General features: G+C 36.9%; 1 protein-coding gene across 5 annotated transcripts in view; it reads left to right on the top strand.

Annotated features, from left to right (window-relative positions):
- The window catches only part of LOC114652139 (transient receptor potential cation channel, subfamily M, member 6), a 158,347-nt gene that overhangs the window by 36,288 nt on the left and 103,909 nt on the right, over nt 1-18,150 (top strand). For 4 of the 5 annotated variants that reach the window (XR_007935172.1, XM_051928454.1, XM_051928452.1 and 1 more), the window contains exons 1-2: nt 4,233-4,388; nt 16,032-16,111. Coding sequence is in view for 4 of the 5 variants with exons in the window: in XM_051928454.1 (XP_051784414.1) it covers nt 4,371-4,388; nt 16,032-16,111 (98 nt within the window). In the remaining variant the exon portion in view is untranslated. Of the gene's footprint in view, nt 1-4,232; nt 4,389-16,031; nt 16,112-18,150 lie in introns of those variants that run through there. The other variant, XM_051928453.1, reaches the window with a different exon arrangement.

Genomic DNA, 18,150 nt, shown 5'->3' with positions numbered 1-18,150 from the left:
TATGTTTTTATGTGCAAGAAGGAAACAATCCCTGTACTAGATTCAGGACGGTCTCACGCAAATGTCCACTTCCACTTATATTAGTTCAAGTCAGCACTTAACCTAACTTTGGGATTTATAAGGAAACTAGAGTACCCAATGATAACCCATGATGACATGGGAAGAACAAGTCCTCCCAGACTGTGACCGAGCTGGAAATGAAACTCATGCTGCTAGAGCTGAGAGGCAGTATGACAGTAGCACAGCAAAGTCATAGAAGCACTGTTCATCTTGGGGTCCCCAGAACACACTCTCAAAAGCAAAAGTTACTATATGTTTTATTTCCAGGACAGAAAAAATAAGTTATTAAATTTGCTATGTTTTAAGCAGAAGTTTTTTGATGAAACATAAAATGAGGTACTTTCCAAAAGACTAAGATTTATAATAGTTCATTTTAATTTATTTAGTGCAGCATTTGGAAGATACTATTGTGAACAGAATAGATATACATTCCAAAGGACAGAGATTTTGCACACAAGAATAGAAAATGATTGTTGTCACAATGCAATACGATAAGCAAGATTTGAGGGTCAAAAAACAAAGACTAAACATAAAGAGTACTTGTTCTTTGGAAGATCTAGACACTAAAACAGGATATGCATGCGTGTTGTTATCTTATATACCATCTCAGGGTGCCATCACTTGTCACAGCAAATGGCGGTTGTGGTGACTGACAACACCACAGGGAAATCACAAATCTCAGTGCCTGCAACTCAAAGCAAAATAAAAAATGGTGGCTTGGAAATATCACAAAAATAACAAAAAATATTGTATATTATTAGTCTGTGGTATTACATAAGCATAAAAAACAGACTCAGGGATGTCCAAAATGCTGACTCTTCAAAGATATTCAGTGAAGAATAATCTTTAATTCAGAATAGTCAGAATAAAAGCAGAATTTTTTTAAAGACTAGGAGACATGCAATTTGTCAGAAAAAAGGAAGGTCTAAATACTGAGAGATAAAACAAAAAAATTGAAGTTAACAAGCAAAAATGTTAACCAAAACTCAAACCCAAAGAAACACACATTTATTCTGTTGCCCTGAAAAAAAGTTTCAATTCTTTCTCCTAATATTATGAATGATTTGCTTTGTTAGAGAGTCCATAATCTTGGAGTGTGCCATTGCCTCATGTGCGTCCTATAAGTGATGTTGTGATGTGAACTTTCTGGTGTCAGCAACAGAGAATTGTTGGAAACTGATCTGTAATGAAACAGCAGCTTGAAAATAACTAATAATTAAGATAAACTTTTATTACACATTGAAAATGAAAAAATGTATTACTGAAACAAGTACACTAATGAAACCTGTGCCATGGTAAAACCTCAGATCACGACGCAACACTTTATATAATTCAACAATGGTCAGTTTTCTCAAAGCCTCTGACCATGGAGTCCTCTTTGTACATAAATTAAAAATCCTTTACTTAATCCTCAGGTATAAATTATAACTATTCATTATCTGTGGCAGCAATGATATTAGTAAACACGCTTCTGCAGCTGCATTAAGTCAAAAATGTAACCGAAGCAAGTTATGTGGTTTTAAGTGGCATGGAACAGAAATGAAGACAATGCTCTTCCAAGTTCCTGGCTAATGAATGAGACTGGCTGTGCACACTAGAAGCTGATTGGACGATGGAAGCTTGACTCAATAACTCAGTGACCTGTTACAAATTGAATAGAATATTACATGAAATAAAATACCAAGGGTTGGATGAGAAACACAGCTCTACACATAGTAAGGATGAGAAGACAGAAGTTTTGTTTTGTAAGTTGTGCTATCTGTGCACTTGCTGGAGAAAAGACATGCCCTAGTTATTGCTACATTGTGGAGCTGTGTTTTCATACAGGCTGCTTTAAGTTGACACATAAAGAATTCCTGGAAGAGTATCCCATTGTGAGCGTTCCTGCGAAAATCCACAATGAGCACTTGGTGAATAGTGGTGTATTTTTTGGTTCTGGGAGTAATGCATTGAAACCAAAAAACACTTTAAACATATCCAAGGAGATATTGCCAAAAATGTGGTTTGTGTAGAAAGAAGACCTTATGAGTTGATGTGGCTATTGTCACTACAGGCAGGTGGACTGCAATGGAGATCACATCTTTTAAATACCTTTAAATACCTTTCAGTTGCTCCCTTTAGGGGTTGCCACAGCGGATCATCTTCTTCCATATCTTTCTGTCCTCTGCATCTTGCTCTGTTACACCCATCACCTGCATGTCCTCTCTCACCACATCCATGAACCTCCTCTTAGGCCTTCCTCTTTTTCTCTTACCTGGCAGCTCTATCCTTAGCATCCTTCTCCCAATATACCCAGCATCTCTCCTCTGCACATGTCCAAACCAACGCAATCTCACCTCTCTGACTTTGTATCCCAACCGTCCAACTTGAGCTGACCCTCTAATGTACTCATTTCTAATCCTATCCATCCTCGTCACACCCAGTGCAAATCTTAGCATCTTTAACTCTGCTACCTCCAGCTCTGTCTCCTGCTTTCTGGTCAGTGTCACCTTCTCCAGCCCATATAACATAGCTGGTCTCACTACCGTCCTGTAGAACTTCCCTTTCACTCTTGCTGATACCCGTCTGTCACAAATCACTCCTGACACTCTTCTCCACCCATTTCACCCTGCCTGCACTCTCTTTTTCACCTCTCTTCCACAATCCCCATTGCTCTGTACTGTTGATCCCAAGTATTTAAACTCATCCACCTTCACCAACTCTACTCCCTGCATCCTCACCATTCCATTGACCTCCCTCTCATTTACACACATGTATTCTGTCTTGTTCCTACTAACCTTCATTCCTCTCCTCTCTAGAGCATATCTCCACCTCTCCAGGGTCTCCTCAACCTGCTCCTTACTATTGCTACAGATCACAATGTCATCAGCAAAAATTCTCTAATAAAAAAATAAAATAACATTAATTTACAAGTATGAAATAACTTGTTTTATTCCTTTTAATACTAATTAAAAAAATGCTGAACAACACCCTTGACAATTCATCCCAAGCACCATTTAAATGTTTATTGATAAAACTTGCTTTTAGAAGGCATGAGGAGGCTTGTGACCTGCTTGTAAAATAATGTCATTTGCGTCCAGCACATTCAAATAGTAGGCACTGGAGTTATAATGTCACATGTTCAGAGTAAATGGATAAACTTACTTGCATGTTTGGCCAGTTCGTAACACATTGCCCCTCTCCGGTACCACCATAAACTAGAATATATTAAAATATACAGTATAACTTTAGTTTATTTAAGTCAAGGAATCACAGAGATATAGTGGATAGCATTGCTTTGTTACAACTCCATTTTCAATGTTAGCCTCTTTTTTTGTATTTTATTCATTAACTCTTATTTTCTCCTACATGCTTGTTAGGCTACTTGGTGGCTTAAAAGGACTTGGTGTGTAAGTCTGCCGTGACATGGAATGATGTCCAAAACAGGATTACCTCCTGCATTCTGCCTGATGTTGTCTAGATAAGTTCTGGTTCCATTTTTCTGTGACCCAGGATTAAATAAGTGAACTCAGAAAATAGATAGATGGATGGTAATAACATACTGTAGTGGCGGCTCTGAGGCTAAGGGTCTGCGCTGGCATCCCAAAGGTTGCTGGTTTGAATCCCTGTCACTGCCAAAAGAGATGCTACTCTGCTGGGCCCTTGAGCAAGGCCTTTAACCTTCAATTGCTGCAGGGGCGCTGTACAATGGCTGACCCTGTGCTCTGACCCCAAGGGGTATGTGAAAAGATGCATTTCACTGCGTATTGTCCTGTATAACTATGAATGTGACAAATAAATAAATAAAGAATTAATCCATTCATGATTTTCTTTAAGAAAATTTTATAATAGTTCTTGATAGTGTAGCTCTTTTATGTGCATCAATTCATTTGGTATGTAATAAAGACATTATATAATTGCTGGATTTTAAAAGGACTGCATATTTATTTAAAGCATAAACCCACTGGGTTTCATGGTTCATTGTCTTGTTTTACAAAGCACTTTGGAAAAATACAACAGGAGACGTTATCTGCTGTCTTTGCCCTTTAATCTAAATTGGGTATGCGCCGTCTTGTAAAGGTGCACACATTACTTCATACTGTAGTAACTTCAAGGGAGTTCAAGGACTGCATGTGAATTTTTTTTTATTATTATTGCATGGAGGAAATCACATTCACAAGCATTTCCTGGCAAAAGCATTCTGCTTCAGCTCTGCCAGATGTGTCTCTACTGCTGCGGGGTCTGCATAAGGAAAGCTGCATGGACACAAACTTGCTTTGGAAAAATTGTTTCTCTTTCTCAAGCAGAGTCATTGCAGGGAGTAACCCATAATGAAGGTTCTGATGAAGGTATTGTACAGCATGCCACACTTTTTAAAACATCAAATTGCTTTCTTAACTTTTGTAATGTTTGGCCAAAGGTAACATCTACAGGTTGTTTGTTTTGTATAATTAGTGTGAAAGGATCAGCAAAACATGTATGAAGTGCAATTAGTAGTATATGACATAAAAATAGCTGAAAGGAATATAACTGAAAATTACACCAGGGTGCATGTCTAACTATTAAAACTCTTTAAATGCTTCTGTTAACAAAGACAATCTCTTTCAATGTGGCAAAAAGCAAGCTGACGGCTACTGTTACAGATTCTGTATACCACATAAAAGTTAGTCTTAAAGGCTTGAAGTTTCAAACTGTTGTAATGCATGTGTTTTTGAAATAAACGGTTCTATTATGTTATCTGCCAGGTCTCCTTTATATCAAAGAAGATAGTGCCAATTACAGTAGATACCAACTTAAGAATCTTATATGTATATACCTAATTGTGCTTATAATTAAAGTTTAAACAGTATATCTACTGTAAGAGGAAAAGACAAATATGCATTAAAAATCCCAGAACTTATCTAGTAGTTACACACTGTATGCATCCTTACATATGCCTGAACACTTAGAAGTGATGTCTGCCTGCATTGGTGTATCAGGATAAAAGTCTGTAGGTATAATAACACAAAAAGAAATAACTCAAATTAAAATCAGTTCTTAACTTTGCAAAATGCTAGAAACCCATTGATTTTGAGGAAAATCATTCCATAAATGATGACTTTGCTTTTTTTTTGTGCACGCCTGTAATATCTTACTGCTAAAATCAGAGCTTTATGCAGTGAAAAACATGAATTAAAGACACCAGATTTCTGACCTGTGTGTAAGATCTTCTATCTAACAATATTTCACTGACAAACAAACAAATCTTTTTTTGGAAAGATAATTAGCAATAAAACATTTAATAATAATTTCATCTACTATATATAAATGCATTAATGTACTTTAAATAATAGCATTTATTTCCATAAAACTGCCTATATCAAATTAGGGCCATGTAGAGGAATAACCTGTCCTGGCAGCACTGGGTACAAGGCCTGAAATAAACCTGGATGGGCCACTTGATAATAGAAGAGCACACTCACTCACTCACACACACAGTGGCACAACTTAGTCATTAAAGGACAGGTTAGAATTGTCAGCTAATCTAATTTGCAAGTCTTTGTGCAAAATAACTGGAGACCCTACAAAAAACCTAAACCTGGTAACTTCAATTGTCTAAAACTGCAAGGGGGCAGTAATACTGCATCACCATGCTGCCCCTAAACACTAACAGTCATAATAATTGACATCAATTATACCATAATAAGATTATTTATTGGTTGAATATATACAGTAAACATGCATATACAGATATAAATATACTGTACATTAAATGAATACTCTGTGTGTGTGTGTACAGTATATTAAATATATTAATTCTGTATAAATAAATTGCGAAGAGTTGGGGAATAACTGGGTACCCCGTTTAATAAGTGAGGTCAAACAAAAGAAAGAAGAAAGAAACAATAAGCACATCTTGGACCCTTTGAGTCTCTCAAAAGGCTTCTGTTTCACAGAGTTTGTTATGGCATGAGAGCATGTTCAGAAACGGTATCTGCTAGAATCAGAAAGAGCATGACATCTGGGGTCATGCAAGATTTGACGTTACTATCCATCTTCTGGGAAGAGAGGTCTTTAGTGATTGCTTTTGCCCCTGCTCTGTGTTTTACCTTGATAGAGCAGTTTAAATGCTCCCCATGTGCTAGTGTGGGACTACATATACTATACTCCTAATGAGATGACGGATGGTGTCCTGGGGGATCTCCTCCCAGATCTGGACCAGGGCATCACTGAGCTCCTCGACAGTCTGAGGTGCAACCTAGTGGCGTCGAATAGACTAAAACATTATGTCCCAGAGGTGTTTTATTGGATTTAGGTGAGGTGAGTGTAGGGGCCAGTCAATGGTATCAATTCCTTCATCCTTCAGGAACTGCCTGCATACTCTCGCCACATGAAGCCAGGCATTGTCATGCACCAGGAGGAACAATGGGTCCAAGGATTTCATCCAGATACCTAATGGCAGTCAAGGTGCTGTTGTCTAGCCTGCAGAGGTCTGTGCGTCCCTTCATTAATATCCCTCCCCAGACCATCACTGACCCACCACCAAACAGGTCATGTTGAACGATGTTACAGGCAGCATAACGTTCTCCACGGCTTCTCCAGACCCTTTCACGTCTGTCACATGTGCTCAGGGTGAACCTGCTTTCATCTGTGAAAAGCACAGTAATAAAAATAATACAAAACAATAATAAATAAAAAAATTAGGAAATTCAGCATCAAATATAGAAAGCTTTAACCTTAAAGAAAACTAGGACTACCAAAATAAGAATGACATGAACATGATATAGGCCTGCGCAAAGCAGAAAGCCTATTGAAAGCAAGCATTAGTAGAACTCTAATAAAACAATATGCAATAAGAAAATGCTTTATGTTAAATTTGCTGTGGGTTATAATGCAACACCCCTGTTTGAGTCTCATTATTTCAAATATCACTTTGTTTAAATTTTATGTACACCTCACTTGTCTAGCATCATTAATTACTAATTATGATAGAACAGTCTGTTCACTACATGTAAGGATAGAAATCTTTGAAGAGCAAGGAGCCACGACTGCACTTGTACCTCATCAATGGCACATTACACAGAGAACACATTTTCAGAGATCGGTTTGACATTTTTGCTTGTAATAATGACTGACTCATGAGCCATTCTCAGCTATCAAAAGCCATCTTTATGGACCCTGTGAACCACCAGGGGGTATATGGCTTCCCAAACCACGACATAGACAGGCTTAGACACAAGTTCAACACGGCACACGCTTTATTCAAGTGGGGAGACGTTGTCTGTTGCACCCCACTTCACATTACAGTACAGAAAGTACCCAACACAATACAATATAATCCAGTCCTTCTTCCTTTTCTTTCTCTCTCTCTTTCTCTCTCCTTTCTGCTTCTCCTCCTCGTGAGATTTTTCTTCCACCTCCCGACTCTGGCTCCCTGACTGGTGGTGAAGCGGCTCCTTTTATAGTGTACACGGAAGTGCTCCAGGTGTTTCTCGACCTTCTTCCGGCTGCACTTCCGGGTGTGGTGGAAGTGGTGCCATAAAAGACTCAGCTGTACCTGCAGGACCCCCTGGTGGTACCCATGGAACCCAATAGGGCTATTCCAAACTATATCTCCTGGCATGCCCTGCAGAGAGCCGTAGTGTTGTAGCAACCCAGAGGGGCTGCCCTCTAGCTTCTCAGGGAAGATACTGTTCCAAACAGGGTTTCTCCCTGGCCATCCGCCATAACCCCTACCAGTATCTCTCTCCCATGACAGCTTTATTATTGCACTGTTCCAGAGTAGGTGCAAGTTCTCTCTGTTTTTAGCTTTTTTTTTTTGGCAACAAGAACCATTCAGAAAGATACTGGGAACAAATCAGGAGTAACTCAGCCTTCTCAAATTTTGCCTAATTTTTTGACTGTCATTTCATCATAGCATGCCAAACAACATATTTAGATTTTCCTGTAAATTGAAAATATTTACCTGCTCTATATTTCTAACATGATATATTTATTTGTATATTTATTCTGCTTTTTATATATATGTTATATTTAAATATTTATCCATGTGTTTCATCTCTATCTGTGTCAGCAGAAGCTCTAATTTGGGGAGAATTTTTGTTTTTGCTTCAAACTTGGTGCTCATCTGCCATTAACATAATTGACCAGAAAGGATTTCTTGCTGTTTATAAGACATAATTGGTGTAACTATAATGGATTAGAAGTTGTGTATTGTTGTATTCGCCAAGGGGGAATAATAATTAAAAATATTCTCTGTCCACTTAATAAACTAAAGTGAAAATATTTTAAGCTAGGTTAAAATTCAAATATTACTAAGGTTTACAAACACACAGGAACTGTGTGATTATTGTCATTTGAAAATATACCACACTTTAATTTAAAACCCCTTTAAAGTATGTCTAATATTAGCTCTTCCTCCAAGGAAGTAAAAAAATAAATATTTGTGCAATACTCCATAAGTTGTTTACCAAAGAAACGTCTGTTTTTAAGATTTTTACCTGGCACCTCAAGATCAAGCATGTTTGGTAAAATTTAATAAAGGTTTAGAAAATACATGAGAAATTTACAGTTAAGAGAAGTCAATTCAGACCATCAAGCTTGTTTGGTTATATAATAGCAGCTTTACTCGTCTCACCCAGACTTTCTTTAATGCCATCATCGCCTCTCTTCAGTTACTTGACTCTGTAACTCAGTTATTTCTTTCTGATTCTTTGTGAGGTGAAGTGCTTCTTTATTTTCATATTTGACTTTGAGATAATTTTCATCAGTGCTCATGAGATCATAAATCACTAATTAACAGGAATATTCTACAAGATCAAAATTATTTATAACTTAACGCACATGTCATAATACAACATAATATTCTCAGACCTGTTTCATTCATTGTGTGGTCATGGGGGGCCAGACAGGGTGTCAGTCTATCTCAGGGCCTGACTGAGGCTGGCCTTCTGTCTGTCCAATGAAACAGGTGCAGTTAGCTCTGTCAGAACAGGACACACTTGTTAGTTCAAGGATGCGCTTGGTTGTTGTTCTTCTTCTCTGTACAGTTTTTACTGTTGATCTCATTAAGTGCTGTCTCCTGAATTATATACATTACTCTAGATGTGATCTCACCAGTGCATTAAAGAATATATCAATAACATCATTTGACAATGTCACAGTTAATACAGGGAGATTCTAATGGGCAGGGCTCTGAGTTAGGATGTGTTACTCATGTAATAATGAAGCTTTAGAAACAAAATAAATACAGTGCATACCTTGATAGATGTGTAAATGATCCAATCACATTCTATTTTGGAAATGGTCACATTCTTCTTGCAAATGCAGATTGACACGGCACTCCATATTGGCAAAGGTATATCCGGAACCATTGTAGGGGTGATGGCAGCAATTTCCTGTTCAATGCTTTGCTGTAATTGTTCCAGTGTACAAGGCTTTTTCTTGTACACTTTTCCCTTCAGCGCTCTCCAAAGGAAGAAATCTGAAAGTAACAGGTCCAGGGAACGAGGTGGCCATAGTCCCTTTGAAATGACCCAATTGTCAAAAAAACGATTCAATTTGTACCATGCTGCAAGCTGACATGTGAGAGTTTGCCCCGTCTTGCTGGAAATAACCTTCATTCACAAATAAGTCATGCCTCACTTGTTCATACATTAACCCAGGAATACTGTGATTTTTATTTCATTTAGATTGCTTCCTTATTAAGACAGTGATACATCATAAGTCAGGGTCCCACACATTAAAATCACCCTGTATTTGTCAGGAAGTATTAAATATAGGTAGGCACTAAAGAATTCTTAGCACTCTGAGCAGTTACAGCAGATGTATTTAATCAGTAACATTGCTTTGCTCAGATTTCATTAGTTTACACATACCATATTAATTTATAGTGAGTGAATTTAAAAAATGACTTTTCCATTAAAATTATAATTATTATTCATAATAATAACATTTACACAGTGAGTTGAATAGGAAACCTATTATTTACCCTGCAGTGGGCTGGCGCCTTGCCTGGGGTTTGTTTCCTGCCTTGCGCCCTGTGTTGGCTGGGATTGGCTCCAGCAGACCCCCATTACCCTGTAGTTAGGATATAGCGGGTTGGATAATGGATGGATTAGATACCTTGGAGAATGTTGGTGAAAATAATAAGTATAGATGAAACCCCGAGAAAGTTTTAGTGCAAGTGGTACCAGGCGACTTTTCAAGACATAACCTAATGAATTGCAGGTTTTTAGGCAACTTTGAAAACTGACCATGCACAATACCAAAACATGACTAATAAGTCACTATAATACAGTAGAACAAAGCATACATCTGTGGCACAGCGATGGGCGCTCAGCAGGCTCCTATCAATTATGGAGAATCCACTGCATCCACTAAACAGTGTCATCTCCAGACAGAAGAGCAGCTTCAGCGACAGACTGCTGTCAATGTCCTGCTCCACTGACAGACTGAGAAGATCATTCCTCCCCCAATCTATGCGACTCTTCAATTCCACCCGGCGGGGTAAACGTTAACATTATAAAAAGTTATTGTCTGTTTTTTCCTGCATTGTTATCAATCTTTAATTTAATATTGTTTTTTGTATCAGTATTCTGCTGCTGGAGTATGTAAATTTCCCCTTGGGATTAATAAAGTATCTATCTATCTATCTATCTATCTATCTATCTATCTATCTATCTATCTATCTATCTATCTATCTATCTATCTATCTATCTATCTATCTATCTACAGTAAACTCATTGTGTCATTATTAAAGTGAGGAATGATGAGTGTATACAATAAGTTTCCATTACAGTTATATGTTTACTGGTACAGCTTAACCTTATTAGCATCCATACAAAATTGTTGTTGCTGTGTGGTAGAGAAGTCCCATACAGTCAGATTATGCATTTCCTCACAATTTAACATTTTTAGTGCAGAAAACATACTTGAGTAAATTCAACAATATTTGGATTTATTTAACATATACAGACTTCCAATGGTAATGAAAACTTCTTATGGCAAAACAACAAAATAGCATGTAACATTCAAAAGACTAAAAGGTGCAAGCAAAACAAAATGAAAGCTTAGATTTTCAGAACTTAAAGATTTCTTGCATTAAATATCAATTTTCAAATTGTCTTGATGACAAAACTAAACAAGCAAAACAAGTCCAACACTTTGTGAATGGAAATTTGTATTGTTGTCCGCATATTGATTTGGCAAAATTTTACACCGGATGCCCTTCCTGACGTAACCCTCCCCATTTATCCGGGCTTGGGACCGGCACGAAGAAACACACTGGTTTGTACATCCCCTGTGGCTGGGTTAACCCCTTGAATAAAAAACAGGTTCTTTTAGACATCAGTAACACCACAACTTTTTTTGTAGTAGAAGGAAGACCTACAATCTGGCTGAACATGATTTGATATGACTTTTGAAAACGATAAAGAATTATGTTTTTTTTTACTTCATGTCTCATTCTGAATATTTCCTGAAAAAAAAATGGAAACTCTTTCACTGTGGTATGAAATTTCAATTTAGGAGGGAAGAGAGTCCCCAAATAGCCCCACAACTCCACTTTTAACAGCTATTTGTTTACAGTGGCCTTCCATCTAATCAGTAAACAGACACAGTAATGCTATATTTATAAGATATGAGGGCTAGCAAAGGACTATAGGCTAAAGGGTAAAGGGGAGTCCCTATGGAAAGCAACACTATTCAAGGTGAATCTCTCAGGTAATGGAAGATGAAGGCTTTGTTCCATTAAGTATGTCTTGAGTTATGGAAAATATGCTAGTACAATTGTCACAAGGCCAACTATTATGATTATGTCTACAAGAAGCTATAAAAAGATTAGCTTCTAGTTTTTCTTTTCCAGAGGTTGGAAAAGCAGTGCACAAAGTTAGCATTCATTTAAACAACCATTGTAAATAAGAGTGTAGCAATAAAACGGTAGTGTTTGCACAGCTTTTTTTTAAGAGAACTTGTCCTTGGTTTCATGTCTTAACCAAGACTAGTTATTTTGACACCAGCATCTGTTTCAGTTTTGAATTTTGCACTGTGGTAACTTCCAGTCACAAACCCGCTGCACTCGCATTACAAAGACCCTCAGAAGCAACTCCCTTTTCTACTCTGTGAGCAATAGGAGTTTTCCCACACTTGAACACACAAGGACTGCCTCCAAGCACATCAAGCAAAGTGCTTACTGCTGACATCATTCTCGTTTACCCCCCCACCTTTTGTGCTGCGCCGCCACTACACTCCACCCATTCACAGTGCAAATGCTGCCGACTACACCAAATGTTTTGTCATGAAATCAAACCATGATCTGTCTCAGTTCAAATATTTGCATTGTTGTAACTGCTGGTGGCCAGCCATGAGCCTGTGAAAGCTGGGTTACAAATGTCCTCAGAAGCAGCTCCCTTTTCACCTGAGCTCTCTCTCTCACTCAACTTCCACCTTTTGCACAGTACCGCTATTACACTAGTTGTCACAATCTGATTCACCAGGAGAACAAAACAGTGAAATTCTCAGTTATGTTCTGATTAAAGAGAGTAGACAGTAAATGTACTGTAAAATCCTGGGAATCCCTCACACAGATATTTATTGATTTTACCCTGTATGTGTCTGTTGCAGAATCTCATCTTGTTTTTATACCGTACAGATGAATGGTGCTCCAAACTAGCGAAAAGAATCAGACAATAGACTAGTAAGGATCTAAACCTGGAGAAATGTTTAAGCAAAAACCAAAAGTCAAAATGTTGTCAAATTGAAATTCCTTCTTACTAACATCAATGCAATTGATAATTACCTTGGGATTGTTGGGCCCAATAGTGAGAGACTCCTTCTTTGTCCATATTACCTTCCTATCTTGGGCCATGTGAAGTGCTCTTTGAATGCTCAAATCAGTCCATTCTCACATATCATCTAATGATCGTAACAATCGCTGTTTGCATTTCTGAATTAAAGTTTGAATGTTACACTATAAACGCAGCTATACTTTTTTAGCGGCAGCATGATGATGTCACAGATTGCAAACCAAGGTTCATTGTTATAAATGATATGGTGGTGCAAATCAATGTACCAAACAGCTTTGTCTGTGGTAAGAAAAGACAAACAAAATGGAAAGATGCTTACGTCACATGTAAAAAGCTGATAATGATTCAAACCCAGAAAACCCTGAGCAAAGAAAAAAAATTGACTTCCTAACAATTGAATTGTGTTGCATTCAATAAATATAAGTTTTAGATTGGTGGTACACTATATTACTTTTTTTGTCATTGGCGCATGTCTGGATTGGATTACTTTGTCACAGATTTATTTTGGCTTTTTCTCCCATGTAGGAGATAAAAGTGAATAAATATATTCATAATCTATTTAAAATGAACATCTAATAGTAGCTGATGAAAAAATGACTTCAATAGCGAACACTATGATAGAACCTTGTGTTGAAGGTACTCTGGAGATCGACTGTTATCATATATTGGGTGTAAGATTCTGTGTATGACATCAATCAGCTTTACCAACATAACTCTTCTCTGGAACTGACTGGAAACAGTCCAAGCTACTGTTAAGTCTGTTGGCATCCCCTGTCCTCATACCCCGAAATGTTTAACAGTCCTACCTGCCTAACTATCATTTATGGCATTGACTTGATTGAGGAAGTTGATTGAGTCAATTCTAAGAATTAAACAAGTATTTGGATATTCCCCATAGTTTAGCAGCTAAAGCATTGGACTATAAATCACAAATGTGTACAAACACTGCATAGTGATCTTGTGAGTCAATTTGGATAACATACTGTAAAAGAATAAATCAAATATACAGAATTTTACTTCAGTGTCTTTCGTATGTTCATCTCCAGATATGTTTAGACCCAAATATCTAAGATATTTGTAAGTATTAGACAGGTTTTCATTCCAGCTTCTGTTTCATTGAACCCAGATTTTCTCTTAATATACAGTATTTGAGTCGTAGGTTTTAAAGTAAAGTGATAAAATATGGTCTTTACAATTACTTTTTCCTTCTTTTAACTGTACTCTGATTTGGTCTTACTCTTATTATTCTCTTGGTTAGTTTGCTTTGAAATGTGATGCGTTCTCCTTGGATATGATCTTTCAGACCTTTAGAAGTGATAAATATAAACATGTTACTGTGTATGGTTTTTGCATTTATTAAGTGATCATTTGAAAGCTGGTGCCATAATATATTGCATTAAAGTCAGAGATGAGTAACGAATGTCTTGGAATTTTATTTATTTTTACAGTTAATACAAACGTGCCAATTGCTGTTGCTTTAATAGTTTTCCATTGTTATGCTTTACGTATGCATTTCACGGCCTTAAAATGACAATGTAAATTCTACATGCTTATAATTACATGGAAATAGCTTTATTGGCTTAATGCCTGGGACTATTTTCATACTTTTATTTTCTGAACCACTTTTGCAGTTCAGGCGTCGCCAGAAGCTGGTGCCTACCTTAGCACTAGTGGATGCTAGATTAGAATCAACTAAACACAGGATGCCAGTCTACCTCTGTTAGGTCCTAAATAACTCTTACAAGCAGTAGAAATGCTGTATAGCTAAAGTAAATTAGAATGGGGACAGTCAGACATTGCTGAGTCAGCACACATGGATTCTTTGAAAACAAAACACTCAAACAAGAAAGCTGGATTATGATTTCAGCTTTTGTGCTTTTCATGTTTTACGGTTTCCTTTGTGTCTGTATTGGTCTCCTTCATATTATCGTTTTTATCTTGATGTTTGAATCATTGTTTTGCATGGTTGCCACATTGTTTAGAAAAAAGAACGCTCAATTCCACCTTGTAACTTGTGCCATGTAATGTCAGGCTCTTTCCATTATAAAATGATGGCACACAGCTTGCAGACTATCTTTTAGTGGAATTCAAGAAATACTAGTACAAAATAAAACTGTCTTTGTCTACTTAAGGGAAATTTACTAGCAAGTTTCGTAACCTTTTGTTTTGAGATTTCTGACCTGTTTTCTGTTGATTCCTCTTGTTTTTTTTTCCTTTCCTTGTGCTACTGAAAATCAGGTGTAACAAAGATTAAATGCCTTGAACATTTCTTTTCAAATATTCCTGTGATTGTTTTAGAAATCTTCACTTTAATTTGAATGTTTAGATGTTTTAAGCAAGTGGTCCTTTCATATGTCATGGGTCACGTGGCATTTGTATTGTACAACTACAGCCACAAGCAGCAGGTCACAAGAGTGAGGAAGCAAGGCTAGAAGATGAAAAATAAATGTTGCTAAGTAAATTGGCAGTATTCGAAATCCAGAAGTCAACATGCAACTAAAACTAACAAAGCCAAAAACTCCAAATACAAGTTCTAATTCTCTACAGTTCTTGAAATGCTAACTACCTTCATAGTAATTCATACTGAATCAAAAAGCTTGGACACTGTTGATTATGTGCCACCAGTTTAAATTTTGTTGGGTCAGTGATGTCACACATCTTGACCTCCAGTATTCATGTCATAGCAATAGGTGAATATTGCTAGCATCAATCTGGCCACAGTTTCTATCACTTTGTATTTTTCACAAGAAACGAGAAACAAGATTTTAATTCAAAAACATAAACAAATTAACAAACTAAATAAAACAATAAAAACAATAAAAATCTCATCATCAAAATTAAAACAAAGTATTAAATATGTAAAAAAATTCAATCTGCATCTCAGATTCATAATGTGCATAGAAAAAACACATCAATATAGGGACAATACCACAAAATGGTAGCCATACAAACAGTCTCAGACAAAATGGCATCGTGCTAATGTCAGCACAAATGTGAAGAAATGAATCAAACACAAAAAAATAGCGATACTGTATGAATAATAATTTCAGTGAATACAAACATGGATCCAATAAATTGGATCAGCCTGAGACATCAACATAATTGTACAAAATGTGAAAAAAATGGCATGTCAATCAAATCTCTTGTAATAATTTGGTGGGGTTCAATGCAAAGTAATCCTCTTTTTTTATTATTTAATGATTTTAGTCCAGAAAATCTTGGATTGAAGGGGTCTTCTTGAAAAGAGAATGCATAAAAGTCATTCCAGTCTCAAGGGAACCACACAGGTAAGTTACAGAACATTTTCTTTATTATTTTTTTTGTTAATGTGATATGTTCAATGGAATTCAGAGAAACAAAATATATATCCTTACATTAGACTGGTGTCCCAGTTCAGAACTATGTATCTTTTGCTCTACTTTGAATTTTGTTTTCTATTGTTAATTTAAATTGCAGGAACTATCCCTGATTCTGACTTCTAAATTGCATCTCTGGCGCTAAATGGAAAGATTTATGAAATTTCTATGAGGAATAGTATATTGTAGGGTAGGGTGACATTACAGATGAAAGCAAAACATGAGTCAAAGCAGAAATAAGAATGATGCGTGGAGTGTCATGGAGTGTGAGGGTGATTAATGGCGAGTTAAAAGTTAGGGCAACACTTAAGTTTAGGTACTGCAAAAATGCATCTGTTACTCATTTACTCTTATGTAGCAAGACCTTATGAAAACCTTTCATAACACTTATAAAACATCAGTAGATAGGTTATATCTGTGCAGTGAGACATGTTAACGTGATGGTAAAATTAGTTGTTAATATGAAGGATTCACACTTAAGCCAACTCAGACAGTTTTATTAGTAGGCCACATTGCAGAGATGAATAAACACTTCACTGATGCTTTGTAAGTGTTATGAAGACCCAAAAAGTGTATCTTAAGGTCTTTTTATATAAAAGTAAATGAGTAATAGATACATTTTTGCAGTATCTAAACTAAAGTGTTACCAAAAGTAGTGATGAACAAAACAGCAGAGTTTCCTTTCACAGACAGTTTTCTGAAATTGCTCCTAAAATTAATTTTGCAAGCGATTTCACTGTTGTGAAATGTAAAACTCACTGCAATGAATTTCTTTTGGAATTTTAAAGTTGTTTGGGGTGGAAAGCAAGTAATATTTCTTTGTAATGGTTATTCAAATGCTGCTGCCACTACGGACACTTCTTCCAGTCAGCTCCACGCGAGCTCATATGCATTGCGCACTGCCTGCCTGAAAATTCATTCTGCTAGTTCTGTCTTACATCAGTCATTTGCAGTAAGAGGTACCGTCATCTGGGCTCAGTTTCCCCAACTCCGTAAACTAATCCCAGCCAGGATCCTTCCGGATACTCACCGGTAGCTATAACCCCAATTCCAAAAAAGTTGGGACAGTGTGTAAAATGTAACTATAAACATGATGCATTGATTTGCAGATCTTATAAACTCATATTTTATTCACAATAGAACATAGAAAACATTTTCATTTCATGAAAAATATTGGCTCATTTTGAATTTCATGGCAGAAACTTGTCTCAAAAAGGCTAAAAAAGTAAGTGGTACTTAAAAGAAACAACTGGAGGAACAGTTGGCAACTAATTAGGTTAATTGGCAACAGGTCAGTAACATGATTGAGTATAAAAAGAGCATCTTAGAAAGACAGAGTCTCTCAGAAGTAAAGATGGGCAGAGGTTCACCAATCTGCAAAAAACTGCACTTACAAATTGTGGAACAATTTCAGAATAATGTTCCTCAATGTAGAGTTGTGAAGACTTTGAATATCTCTTTATCTATAATACATAATATCATCAAATCATTCTGAGAATCTGGATAAATCTCTGTGTGCAAGGGACAAGGCTGAAAATCAGTACTGGATAATTATGATCTTTAGGACTTTAAGAGGCACTGCATTAAAAACAGGCCTGATTCTGTAATGGAAATCACTGCATGAACTCAGGAACACTTCCAGAAATCAATGTTTGTTGTCAGAAACTCGACACAGAGTCATGAAAAGGTTTGGGGCAGCCACCCGTATAATTGGTTTCCTGGCTGCAAAGTTGCGTAAATAAATACAGCACTGCTGTGCACAAAACCGAGTCCAAAACAGAACTGAGGGAATTGGGAAAAGGTGCAGGCTTTTAAAGGGGAAGACAGGAAGTGAGATCATAGGGGTCAGGCTAATGAAGGTCTTCAGCCATTGGTTCGAGCCCGAACGTGACATCACAGGGGCCGGAGCCAGCAAGGTCTCCTTCCATAGGCTCGGTCCTGGAAGTGATGTCAAGAGAGCCAGGTGGAAT

Source organism: Erpetoichthys calabaricus, chromosome 5 (genome assembly GCF_900747795.2).
Source record: "Erpetoichthys calabaricus chromosome 5, fErpCal1.3, whole genome shotgun sequence".
NCBI lineage: Eukaryota > Metazoa > Chordata > Cladistia > Polypteriformes > Polypteridae > Erpetoichthys > Erpetoichthys calabaricus.
Note: the sequence above shows the minus strand (reverse complement) of the source record. Positions and strands in the feature narration are given on the sequence as shown.